General features: G+C 36.9%; 2 protein-coding genes across 7 annotated transcripts in view; one reads left to right on the top strand and one right to left on the bottom strand.

Annotated features, from left to right (window-relative positions):
• Positions 1–2227, top strand: part of Plbd1 (phospholipase B domain containing 1) — a 69880-nt gene extending 67653 nt beyond the window's left edge. Inside the window, exons 10-11 of one of the 2 annotated variants that reach the window (XM_004626199.2) lie at positions 1–99; positions 1943–2227. The exon at positions 1–99 is cut by the window's left edge and continues 9 nt beyond it. In XM_004626199.2, coding sequence (XP_004626256.1) covers positions 1–99; positions 1943–2125 — 282 coding nt within the window. In that variant the 3' untranslated portion in view covers positions 2126–2227. Of the gene's footprint in view, positions 100–1942 lie in introns of those variants that run through there. The other variant, XM_023709497.1, reaches the window with a different exon arrangement.
• Positions 2228–4854: 2627 nt separating this feature from the next.
• Positions 4855–12348, bottom strand: part of Atf7ip (activating transcription factor 7 interacting protein) — a 152686-nt gene continuing 145192 nt past the window's right edge. For all 5 annotated transcript variants that reach the window (XM_023709495.1, XM_023709496.1, XM_004626085.2 and 2 more), the window contains one exon: positions 4855–7440. In XM_023709495.1, the coding sequence (XP_023565263.1) occupies positions 7021–7440 (420 nt within the window). In that variant the 3' untranslated portion in view covers positions 4855–7020. The remainder of the gene's footprint in view (positions 7441–12348) is intronic.

Genomic DNA, 12348 nt, shown 5'->3' with positions numbered 1-12348 from the left:
AAGGACCAGTACAGTAAGGGTGATCCTTGCAGTACTATCTGCTGCCGTGAAGACCTGAACTCAGCTAACCCAAGTCCTGTGGGCTGTTATGACACGAAGGTAACGTGCTACTGAGGTTTTCCTTTTTTTTTGGTACCAGAAATCAAACTCACCATCTTATGTTTGCCAGGCAGGTGCTGTGTCTCTGAGCTATGTTCTGGTCCTTTTTTTTTTTTTTTTTTTTGAGAGTTTCACTACATAGTAAGTACAGGCTGGCATTGAACTAGCTACTTAGCCTAGGTTGGCCTTGAACTCATGATCCTTCTGCCTTAGTTACTGGAGTATTGCATTTACAGGTGTGCACCACCATGTCAGGCTATTGGGTTTTGAACTTCATTTCAATCAGCAACTAGGTCACAAGCACTGCTACATTTCTTGGTGTAAGGCACAAGGATGTCTCTTACCATAAACAACAAATGAGCTCTTTCAGAGATTTGGGTAGTAGGTTCCTCTCTCCTGCTTTTGGTCCTATAATTCTGAATGTTTCAATTTCCTTATCTGTGAATGGAAATAGTACTTAGCTTACACAGTGAGGAATAAACTTATTAATATCTATGTTTAGAATAGTACTTGTATGATGACTGATAAAATCTGCCAAAATTTGAAGGACATTACTGAGAATCATGTGATTTCAAGCTAATCATGAGTTCAAATTAGCTTTACAGAGTACTGGATCAGGAGTCCAAAGCACTAAGCTTCCTCACATTAGAATTGCTAAGTGTTGTTGTGTCCTATGTAAAATAGGTGTGCAGTGGTGTGCTAAAGCTGGCTCATATGAACTCAGTTGACACTGCTAATAGCTTAAAACAGCCACGGTGGGAGGACGTACAACATGGAAATCAGCAAACATTACAAATCAGGGTCCTTTCTTTCATCAGAGAATTAGTCGATAAGTTTACCTGCATATCCCTGGACTTCAGGTGTCCCAAGTTATCTATTGGTTGGTGAAATTCTTCTATCACTTCCTTTGCTTTGGCTTGAACATGTACCTCATCATTTGTATTCCCTGTCCTAAATTCTGGAAGAAACTTTAAAGAAGTAAACTCTTCTTTAGCTCAGAAAACAGCAGGGCTGACACCACCACTGACACTTTTCTTATCAACCTAACACCGAAATAAGAGAGTTTAGCAGGACAACTTTTTCAGATATACGATAGGAAAGTTTTAGTCTACATGATGCTCAATGTGTCCAATTTTTTTAAACAAGTAGTTGTAGAGAACCCAGCACCCATAAAGCCTACAAAACTTGTGGTAGTTTCTTTTTCATTCTTGTATTTGACCAAGTACCTACAAAATTCTATTCATCCTAGAATACACCTCTGCTTTCTTGCCTGAAGAACCCAAGTTCATCTGTCAAACTTTGTTGAAGGAATGTATGTCAAAAATATCTTTTTAGAGCCATTTTAAATGAAAGATATTTTTGTCCTCTATAAGTTTACGGTCGGCTATGCAGTTGTTGTTTTTGAGAACCATGGCCTTTTTGATACCTCCTCCTTTAAAACTCATTACAGTACCAACGAGTAACTTTTGTGGAAGACTTACATAGTCTAGGCACTGCTATAAGCACTGCTTCCCTTAGTTCTCATAGCTATTCTAGGAGAAAATAATCATAGAGGGGCTAAGTGATATTGCAGCTTTGGGGCTGGAATTTAGTTGTGTATGCTTTTATCAGACGGCAGCTCTCACATCTGGTAACAAACACTACGAATCCACTTCTGAAAGTCAACTGACATCTGAATGCCAAATGGAGACAGAAGAGCAGTTAATGGAAAGGCACACCTTGCAGGACAATTTTGTTTTACAGGAGGCTAACAGTGTGAAATACTAGGGGCAGGGGGGCAGGGAGTTAAAGGTCATAGATTTAATCAAGGTTTCCAAAAACACACTCTCACTTCTCTTTGCAGGTGGCAGATATCTATCTAGCATCAGAATACACAGCCCACGCCATCAGTGCTCCCACCGTCCAAGGTGGCCTCCCTGCTTTTCGCTGGAAGCGTTTCAACAGAACTCTCCATCAGGGCATGCCGGAAGTGTATGACTTTGATTTTATTACCATGAAACCAATTCTGAAACCTAATATAAAATGAAGAAGGGAGATGAGGGAATAGAAATGGCTATAAAGATACCAAAGACATTTACTTCCACTACGTTTTTTTTTCATTAGAATAAAATCAGTTTGTCACTTTCAATTTCTGATTCTATTCCATTCACTGTTTTTTTCTACAGGACAATATTATGTATAATATGTAACAATGCTAGGGTTCAGCATGCAAGCTAAATCAGAGGGCTACAGCAGGAACTCATTTACCCAAACCCATTATTCTCGTCTTCTGAATGCAAAGATCATACCACCCAAGGTCACCTAGGTAGCTTTTCCATGAGACTGAATTCTCACCAGTGTTACTGGAGATTAGTACCACTTCAAGGACCATAAGAACCTGTGTTCTTTCCATTTTTTTCTCTCCTTCCTCTGGCTAGACATGTTTAATAATAAAACACTTATGGACTGTAGAACTATCCTTTCTATGCAATCTCTAAGAGAAAGCAGTTAGTGATTTTTCTGGTCATCAACAGACAGTTATCAGTCGAGCCTCTGCGGTGCAGCCTGGACGAACAACACAGTAAACCTTCCTGTTGTTTCCCATCAGGTAAAAGTCCCATATCCAATGTGGCAGCACTCCTGCACAGCAATTTTTCTTTTAAAACTAGGGAATTCCATGTGGTTGAAGCACCATCGAACTACCAAACAGATTATTTAAACCATACTATACAATATATAGTGGTGATCCCGAGCAATGTAGGAGATTTTCAAAAGAAAAAATACAACAGCTGAAAAAACACAGAATGAATCGGGAGTACTCAGAATGTTAAAAACCCATTTGTTTATTTCAAAGTATAAATTTTAGGCTTACTGGACAAAACCCCACTACAATTAACACTTACATAGATATTACTATACTGTACAGGGAAGGAGGAAGGGAAGGAAGGAAAGAGTGGAGGGAGGGAAAGAAAACAAAATTCTTTAAAACTGAATAAAAACAGGGCAACTTGCTACAGCCTGGTTAATATTAGACATTAAATTGTCTTATTTACACTTTGAACTGCAATGAACAAAAAAATCAGGATGCAAGTTTCCTACAAAGAGTTTATTTTTATATTTAGTTTTGAAATTACTGATAAAATACTAAAATCAAGATACTCAAAGGTGTATGATTGCCCAGTTTCTGTATTTACAAGGGAAAAAAAGTATTTAAATATAAATAAGTACTTGGTTGACTCTACAAATAAAAAAATAAAGAAAAGCTTATTTAATGTGACATTATTTGAAGATGAGAATATAAAATGTGTTTGTACTAACATATGCCTTCCTTTGGGGGACCCAGGGGATGACACTTTCAGCAATTAGTCTGCCACACTAACTTCCGTAAGAATTGCTGACTATGTACTTCAAAATCCCAAAACAAATAATTTTTTTTCCCAGTAATAGTTAAGGAAAGAAGAACCATTTATTGGTTTTAGACAGTTATTTGTAATAATCTAGAAACTAAGACATAGTTTTTGCAAAAATAAGAATGAAACAGGCCAGCCACAGGTCAGTAACAGTAACAAAAACAAATAATCATGATATACTGAGGCTACCTAAGTGACCCAAGAAGCAAAGTCAGCGAGAATACTTGGAAGGTTTCTGCAGTACCGTACTGTGCTAAGCTCACAGTACTGACTATAAAAGTGAGATGAGAAGACACAGGCATTGCTTTCCGATACTAATACAGTACTGGAAACCCTGGGAAAAGATACATGTGCATCATGCAACATTAACACTAACCTTGCTGTATAGTAACTTGGAAAATATTGAAAGCAAAAGACCAAGTAACAAAAATTAAGTTAACACTTACTCAATGCTGTAAGAGAAAGTTCTGGAGAGAGATGCACTGAGGTAAGTTCCTAAGCTCCTTCTTTCAGGTCATTTCACTCAGGGTATTCATTGTCAGATAATGAGGATGGGGAGAAAGGAGCACCTCTCTGGGAGGCAAATGATGTCTCAACAAATACTCACTTCAAGGAAGCTCTCTACTTCTCTCATGAAGATATATATACTGTGTGAAACAGTATAAAGTATTCTGCATATTTTTAAAAGTCCAGAGAAACAGAAGAATATAGTTACTTCATAAGGAAAACTATTAACAGATACTGCCATTATATGTCATTTTAAATGTTACTAGCAAGAACAAAATTTTAAAGGTTACTCACACTTAAAACAGGGTGAAAATTACTCTGACATAGTGCAAAGTAGTATCAAATGTTACTGTTATCTTTAAATGCCATATAAACATTCTTTATTTCAGAATGAAATACCAGAAGTTTCCAGGATTTCCAATAAGACAATACCTACACAAGTACTGTCAGGCTAAATACGTAGCAAACTTGCATTCCCAAAATGGGATCATTGAGCTTACTGGTAATATTCTGTAAAAACATACCATGAAATTAAAAATAAAAAAGATAACCATGGAGTGTGAAATGCTACTAAAAAGTCTGAGTCCTTCATTCTCTCTCCCAAAGAAACCAATTAAAAAAGCTAACATTCGTCAACATTAAATCTAACCCCTCCAAAAAAAAGTTCAGCATTCTGGTCTAGTACCTCAGTAAATTCAACATATATATTGCCCATAAACTCATGTTAGGTTAACTTGATAATATCAACCAATAATATGCTTTTGTTCTTAAATAATTACAATCTCTTTCTGCTTTCCACAGTCTGCAATAAAAGTTTTTACATAATTATTTTCTGGAATAAATGTATTTTTAGAGTTCCTTTTTTTTGACAGAAAACAGCCAACACAGGCTAAAATAATACAAAATATTCATTCTACTGGGCTTTCTTCATCTGATGATATGTGCAATTACATTTTTAAAAACAAGATTAATGTAGTGAATATTAAAAACATTCAACAAGGGAAATTTTTGTAGACTAGGTAAACAAATCTTTACAACTTGACCATGAAATCAGCCAATAAACTATTGTGAATATGAGCTTTCCATTCTGTAGACCAGAATGATCTTTATCACATAATCAACATTACAACCATTGCAGGTAAAAACATGTATACATGCATATATTGATAGGTATTCATACATATTGTAATGTCAATTTTCTCCTTTTGAAATTTTCATTCTTGTAATAGTGGGAACATCTCATGATTTGTCCCAAAATTAGCAGTATCTACATGGTTGGGAAATTTAATTCATGGAAAAGTAATTCTCATTGTCTCAAAGTTTTCAGAGTAAAATGAAGGTTTAGAGAGTTTACATCCTGGCAACTGTTGTCATCCTCTATTACTAATCAAACTTCACACCTAAGATAACATTACAATGACCAGTAAAAAAGTATCTAAAGATATTTTTACATCTAGAATAGTATTTCCTATTAGAAGCTATCAAGTTGTAAACTAATAAAAGGAATAGCTCCCACCTATAATCCCAGGAAAAAATAATATATTTAGAGAAGCAGAAATATAAATTCAAAACACCAAGGGAAGGAACTTGAAAAGTTATTTCACAAACTCCATGAATACCTTTCAAAATTTTCTCAACCACACTCATCCCTAAAACTTAACCCAGCCCTCCTGTCCTAAATTACCTACACTGAAAATTCCTACCTGATAACCAGATAGCTTGCATCCAATAATGAAAATATGACTGAATTTTATTTCTTGAAGAGGAATGGAGATACACGAGTGGTTATGTCTAATTGCTATATGAAAGGACCCCACAGAGCTACTTTAAATGTAGTCCAAAGCAGATAAAGGCTAAATCAGGCTCAATTTGGCACAATCAAAACCAAGATAAAAGATTAAAAACAGGATTAACATGAGAATAAAGAGGAAACACAGCTTTCTCTTTGATACATTAGCTCACTGTATTTGTGAACTTTTACTATTTTCTTCCTTTGAAAGACTACTACATTATGGATGACAGTGTAAACAACAAGTGCTTTAGAAATCTAATGCAGTGTGCAACATGGACGCAGAAACTGGTTTGATGGAAACTTTTTATACACAATACGGTTTTCTCTTGGTCCACTTGTCCATTTTATGGATTGCTGAACAAAAGTGAAAGTCATCTATACACTTAAGAAGAAAATGGCAAGTCAAATGCAGTGGGTAGCACAGATTTGGGGTAGAGTATATATAAAGGCCTTGGTTTAAAAATGACTAGAGAGGTATGTGCCAAATATGGTGGAAGTGAAAAGAGAAATTAAGGTAGAGAAGCTAGAAGGGAAGAGTAAACAACAGTGTATGGCCATGTTTATTTCTGGAGTTAACCTTTAAGGCACAAATAAATTTAAAAGCCAGATTAAGGGAAGATGGGGGAAGGGTTGTGCAGATTGATTTTCACCTAACACCCAGGAGAAGAAATAACAGAAAAAAATGATTAGCTCCTTTCCTGTGTTCAGATTAACTTATTTTAAGCTATCCATTTTGCTTTTCAGTTAGTTCTTTGGGTTTTATTTAGATTCAGTTTGAATCACTTAATCATGATTCTATAAAAGCCTTATCAGAATCACGCCTGTTATACACCTCAGATTCTTTGATCTATTCATTTCATACTGAAGAGAGAGATAAATTTGAGAATGAAAATGGGAGATTCCACTGCACTAAACACAAAAATAGGAAAACCAAACAAACAAAAAACAGCAACAAAAAAACCATAAAACACCCATACATATTCCCCAGACTCATAACTAAAAGATGATACACATTTATATTTCAAAACCCTGAAGCTTGAATTGTCCAGGAAAGATTGTTGCATTATAGGCTGAATTTATTTTGCTTCTGGTTATAAACAAATGTAGTGTATACACACATCAGTCCAAGAAATCTTGCACAATGTGAATTTTACATTGGATATCATGCACAAGATTAAAAACAAGACTAAAAAGTGGAACTTCTGAAACAGGAAAAGATAAAGGCTCCAAGGTTTAACTGCTCTGGGAAGAAGAGATCACATCAGTTGACTGTGGATCACAGAAAGGTCCAAAACGTCCATAAATATCCTTGGCTCGGACTGCGAAGTAGTACTTGCTGCCAGACACAAACTGGGTAAGAGTGCATGCCATGGGCAGGGGCAGGGCCTTCACCTCCCCAATCTTTTTCCACTGTGAGGGCACGGTGGCACTGGGCTCCTCGTGGTAGGCATAGAGGTGATAACTATCAACAGCAGCGCAGCTTCGATCCACCTCCAGGACACTCCATGACAGTACAATGCCATTCTGACTCTGAACTCGGGCTAACTTCAAGTGTGGCTTCTGAGGCAGAGATGTGCTGGCAGCTTCTGGGGGCAGCCGCTGTGGCTGTGGGGCTTCTGGCAAGGGTGCTGGGTGCACAGGGCGTGGGGGCTCCTAACAAAAGAAGAACCATTTTGATTTATTGTGATCACAGAAAAAACTGTATTAGCATGCCAGAATTAAGATACCTTAGTGGTCATACAGACATACATACCATGTTACATTTAAGAATTCTGGAAAATACTAAATACCACAACAATTATGAACTGGTGATTTGTACCCAACTATGTCAACAACAGTAGTGCGCTGTGGCTATACCTACTAACTTTCGAGACTTGAAATGCTAGTATTTTATTGCCAAGAAAAAAAGCCTTTGTTGATTAAACGGGTCCCCTCCCCCCTTTTATGTATTTGGTACACGGTCTCACTATGCGGCTCGGACTCTTGATGATCCTACTGTTTTCAGCCTCCCCAGTGCTGGGATTACAGGTGTGCACCACCATACCCAGCAGGGATGGCATGGCATGCAGGACCAGAGTGGCATGGAACCCTGGTCCCTGCACTAGCCAAAGCAGGTGCTTAGTTCACTGAGCTATCTCACTGGCCCTATATCTCTAACAAAAAAGTTATGTGTGGCAGTCTATCACATGAATGAGTGTACAAATGTACTTTCATTTTAAAACTTTTGTATTATAAATTCAAAATACTTGCAACTAACCACATTTAATGCTGAATGTGTATTATGTTCTTGGTTAGTCTGCATGAAAAAGGTAATATTTAAATAAGTTTGACAGGTAGGCCAGAGGATGAAAAAGAGACTCACTCCACCAAAAGATACACACATCAAAAATCAGAGGACAGAAAATGGTATTTCAAGGATTTGGAAGCCCAAAGTGGGCAGGAGTAACTGTACTTACAGCTAATGAAAAAGGATTTATGACTAATCTGTATAAAAAGCAAAGAAGTCACTACATAATTGGGATAAATTGAACAAGAAGTTATAAAAATTATGAATTTACACATACCTGAGGCCACAACACTCCACTTTACAAAACAAACCAGAGGACCTACTAGGATAGATACAGGCTCTAACAAAATAGTAGGGGATTCTGACTACTTTCATCAATAGAACAAATAATAAAATGATTAAAAACAAACAAACGAAAAACCTCAGTGACTTCAAACAGCAGGAAATTAGTAGGGAAGAGGGCCCAGAACAGAAAGAAATGATAGAGACCAAAATAAATAGTTGGTCCTTTGAAAACATAAAACTGCTTTAAAATGTACAAACATTATAGATTCATAATTATTAGAGAGTAGGAAGGCTATGGAAATACAGTTCTGGACAAATTACTGCGCCTCATTTCTCAAAATATTCTGTTTTCTAAAATGACAAATCACTTCAATATTTTAAAACAGTAAACAAGATCTAAGAGAACACGGCTGAAGCCACAAACTTTGGGAGTAGCATGAGAGCTTTGCTTAAATGGAGATGTGATGTCTTTTCTGTTACATTTTTATGATCTGGAATCTGCTTCTAGTTAAGTCACATGAATTTTTGTGTTGAGCTTTTTATTTAAGTTTTATACATAAAACAATATGACATCAAATATAACATAAAATAATCCATTATATACTAGGGTTGTGGGAACAGTAGGTGGCAGGACAAAGTAAGATTGCTTATGTGTTGATAAATGTTAAAACTGGGCTGTGAATATGTAAGAATGACCATACTACTCTTTTAAATAGGTTTAAAAATATCCATTTAAAAGGTTTTTAATTACAAAAATAAAGTTAAAAGAAGATAAATTTTTATAGGCTACAAGGGTGATAAATTTATAGAAATACATTATAAGCAGTTTTGCTACAATAGGTTTTGAAAAAATAATGAATAAAAACATATTTGAAGCACCAAAAAACAACAGAAACTCCAATAGTAATGTGCATTACTATTTGCCACATACTGTGGGTTGGAGCGCTGTGGATATACTGAAATCATACTACATGATCTTTAAATGGCTCTGGGTCTCACACCAGCTTCAGTTAATAACAATCACCACTTAATATCTTTGTAACACTAAGTACTTGAGAGTAACTACTACACAGTAAGTACTAATAATACAACTTTATTTCACTGCAGTGGAATAACAAAAATAGCAACTGTTAAAAAGCATAGGCTTTTGGAGGTAGAATGCCTAGGTTCTTGTGAGATATGGCCTTATGTTGATTATCCAATCTCTCTGAAGTTTAGCTGCCACTACCAGTTATTTATTTTTTGTCTTTTTGAGACAAGGTCTTGCTATGCAGTTCCGACTGGCCTTGAGCTCAATTTGCAGCCCAGGCTGGTCTTGAATTCACAAAGATCCTCCTGCCTCAGCCTCCAGAGTGCTGGGATTATAGTTGTGCACCACCATGACTGGCTTGTCACTATTACTATGTTTTAAAGAAGTCTACAAGGATTCTGTGTAAGCACCAAGTATATGAGCAATAATTGGAACATAGTAAACAATGACTGCTAGACATCATTATAAGTACTAAAATTTGCTTTATTAGACAATAATAGCCTCGACTACCTATCTTCCCTGTCATAAGTCAGCATTTTCCTTTACAAGACAGTTCATAACAATCAAATATTGTCATAATCATGTCACGCTAACATGACATCCCTTTGGAAAATAATTATAAGGGCAAACTTTTGGTTTGATCTGTTCTGTTTTAAAAAACGAACTGTATCAGTGGGCCACTTAAACAATATAACAGTTAAAACTGGTTTAAGACTCTGAAGAATAATAATGTAACATGGAAAAATAAGAAATACAAATGTAAGCATGGGCTAGAAAATACCTATTTCACTTTATTTGCCCAGATGCGGACTTATTTCTGTATGATATAGCACTGTCAAATAAACAATTACCATCCTTAGGAATATTTATTCATAATGATAATACTCATTTTTATAAATAAATTTATACTAGAAAAACAAACACCTATCATTTCCCTTTGATATTATTATGGTAAAGAAAAATATTAATTACAAAAAAAATATTTGACAGAACTTCTGGGCAGATGGTGAAGCAGTAAGCAACAGTAGGCCACCTATTTGGGATTCTGAATCCAATACTGGAATGTAACAACTTGCAGAAGCAAGGGGGAGGATACATCCCTGGGATCCAGGAAGGATCTGAAAGGAGAACTAGAGCCCACAGGGAAAATGAACAGACAGGCGTCAATGAAGAAAAAGGAGGTGGCAAACTACACTTTCTCCCTGACGCCCAGTGAGAGAAGAGGCTTGAATCTACAGACACAGGGAAGGTAGGTGACTTCAAGAGGACTCACTAAGAAATACACTTACAGAACAGAGCAGTAGATGCTGTGAACCACAATGGCTGATGAATCGATTTTAGGCTAACTGTCCTCCGGAGAAGGAGGGAGCTTGGCCAGAGGCCATTTCAGCAAGTATTCATTAAGATGAAACTGGAACTGAGAACAGTCCCTGGGTTGACTTCCTCTCAGGTCCCCTAGTAACTGTTCCCAGGCACACCACAGGACATATCTAGGGTCAGGGAGCACAGGTTAGGCAGGCAAGAGATAACCTAGTGTTACAGGCTGAACAATTGAGGCCCTGCTCCACAATCAGGCTGGGACCAGCTTGAACTTCTGTGGAGTTAAAAGCAACAAAATTGGTGCTCCGCCTTGATCCTACTGCAGGCTTGCTGGGATCATCCAGGACAGATCACAGTTCTGGCCTTCTCTCTCTATCAGACAGCAGAGATAGGCCCTGAATTGGGTGGTATCACAAAACTTCAGACCCCAGAAGATAACTACAGGCCTAAAATCACAGAGAAATCTTTTTTTCCTCCTCTATTTTTGTCTTCATTGTTTGTTTCTACTTCTTCATGGGTGTGAACATTGTTTTAGTATTGTGGGTCATAATTAGATCTTCTTTTTGTCTTTTCTTTCTTTATTTCCCTCCTGTGTTCATCAGTCTCTCAGAGCCTGGATGATCTACCTTTGCCAGTCTTGTTTCTTTCTAATCACTTTCTCTTCTATTATTTCTCTACTTTTTCCTCTTACACTTTGAAATGTTCTCTCTTGAAGTTAAAGCTCCTCCATTGAGCAGTTGGATCAATGGATGTAATTTCTGGGTTATTTTAGATTTTGCTATATAACTATAATATCTTGGATCCACAGTTTAAGGTGGCAAATTAACACTCCCCACAGTTTGTCATTTTCTAGACTGTACTTGATACTGCTGTTCTTACTGATTGCACTACTTTACCCAAGGTGACACAGTTATGAATAACTGTTCTTCATTGTATAACAATACTAAAACTGTCTGAAGGTAATAAACCACACCATAGTTCAAAAGCAAAGAAGCAGATGCTAGGCCAAATAGGCAGCAACTCCTCATCACTAATAAATTAAAGAGGCAGAATCTTGCAACAGACTTAAATACCCAACACAGAAAAGAAATGGAATCCATAAAACAAACTCAAGCAAATATCCAGAAGATTAAACATTCCACTAAAAGTATACATGGCAGAATAAACCAACGTGAGGATAAAATTCTCAGATACAGAAAACAAGCTGGTAATTAGCAATCATGAAAAGAAAGATTTCTTAAAAATAGCAAAAAGAGCCAGGTGTGGTAGCACACCCTGTAATCCCAGTACAGGGGGCCAGGGAGATAGCTCAGTAGAATAAGCACATGCCTGGCAAGTGCAAGGCCCTGAGTTCAATCCCTGGTACCAGAAAAAAAAAAAGTAATCCCAGTACTTACGAGGCTAAGGCAGGAGAATTGTCCCAAGTTGAAGACCAGCCTGGACTACAAAGTGAGTTCAAAGCCTGTCTAAACTGCATAGTAGGGCTGGGGAGACAGCTCAGTAGAATAAGCACTTCCCTGGCAAGTGCAAGGGCCTGAGTTCAATCCCCGGTTCGACCAAAAAAAAAAAAAAAAAAGAAAGAAAAGAAAAACAACAACAACCAAAAAAATACATAGTAAAGCACTGTCTTAAATAGACC

This window comes from Octodon degus, unplaced genomic scaffold (genome assembly GCF_000260255.1).
Source record: "Octodon degus isolate 3935 unplaced genomic scaffold, OctDeg1.0 scaffold00012, whole genome shotgun sequence".
NCBI classification, from domain to species: domain Eukaryota; kingdom Metazoa; phylum Chordata; class Mammalia; order Rodentia; family Octodontidae; genus Octodon; species Octodon degus.
The sequence above is the reverse complement of the archived record's forward strand: the minus strand, read 5'-3'. Positions and strand labels throughout refer to the sequence as shown.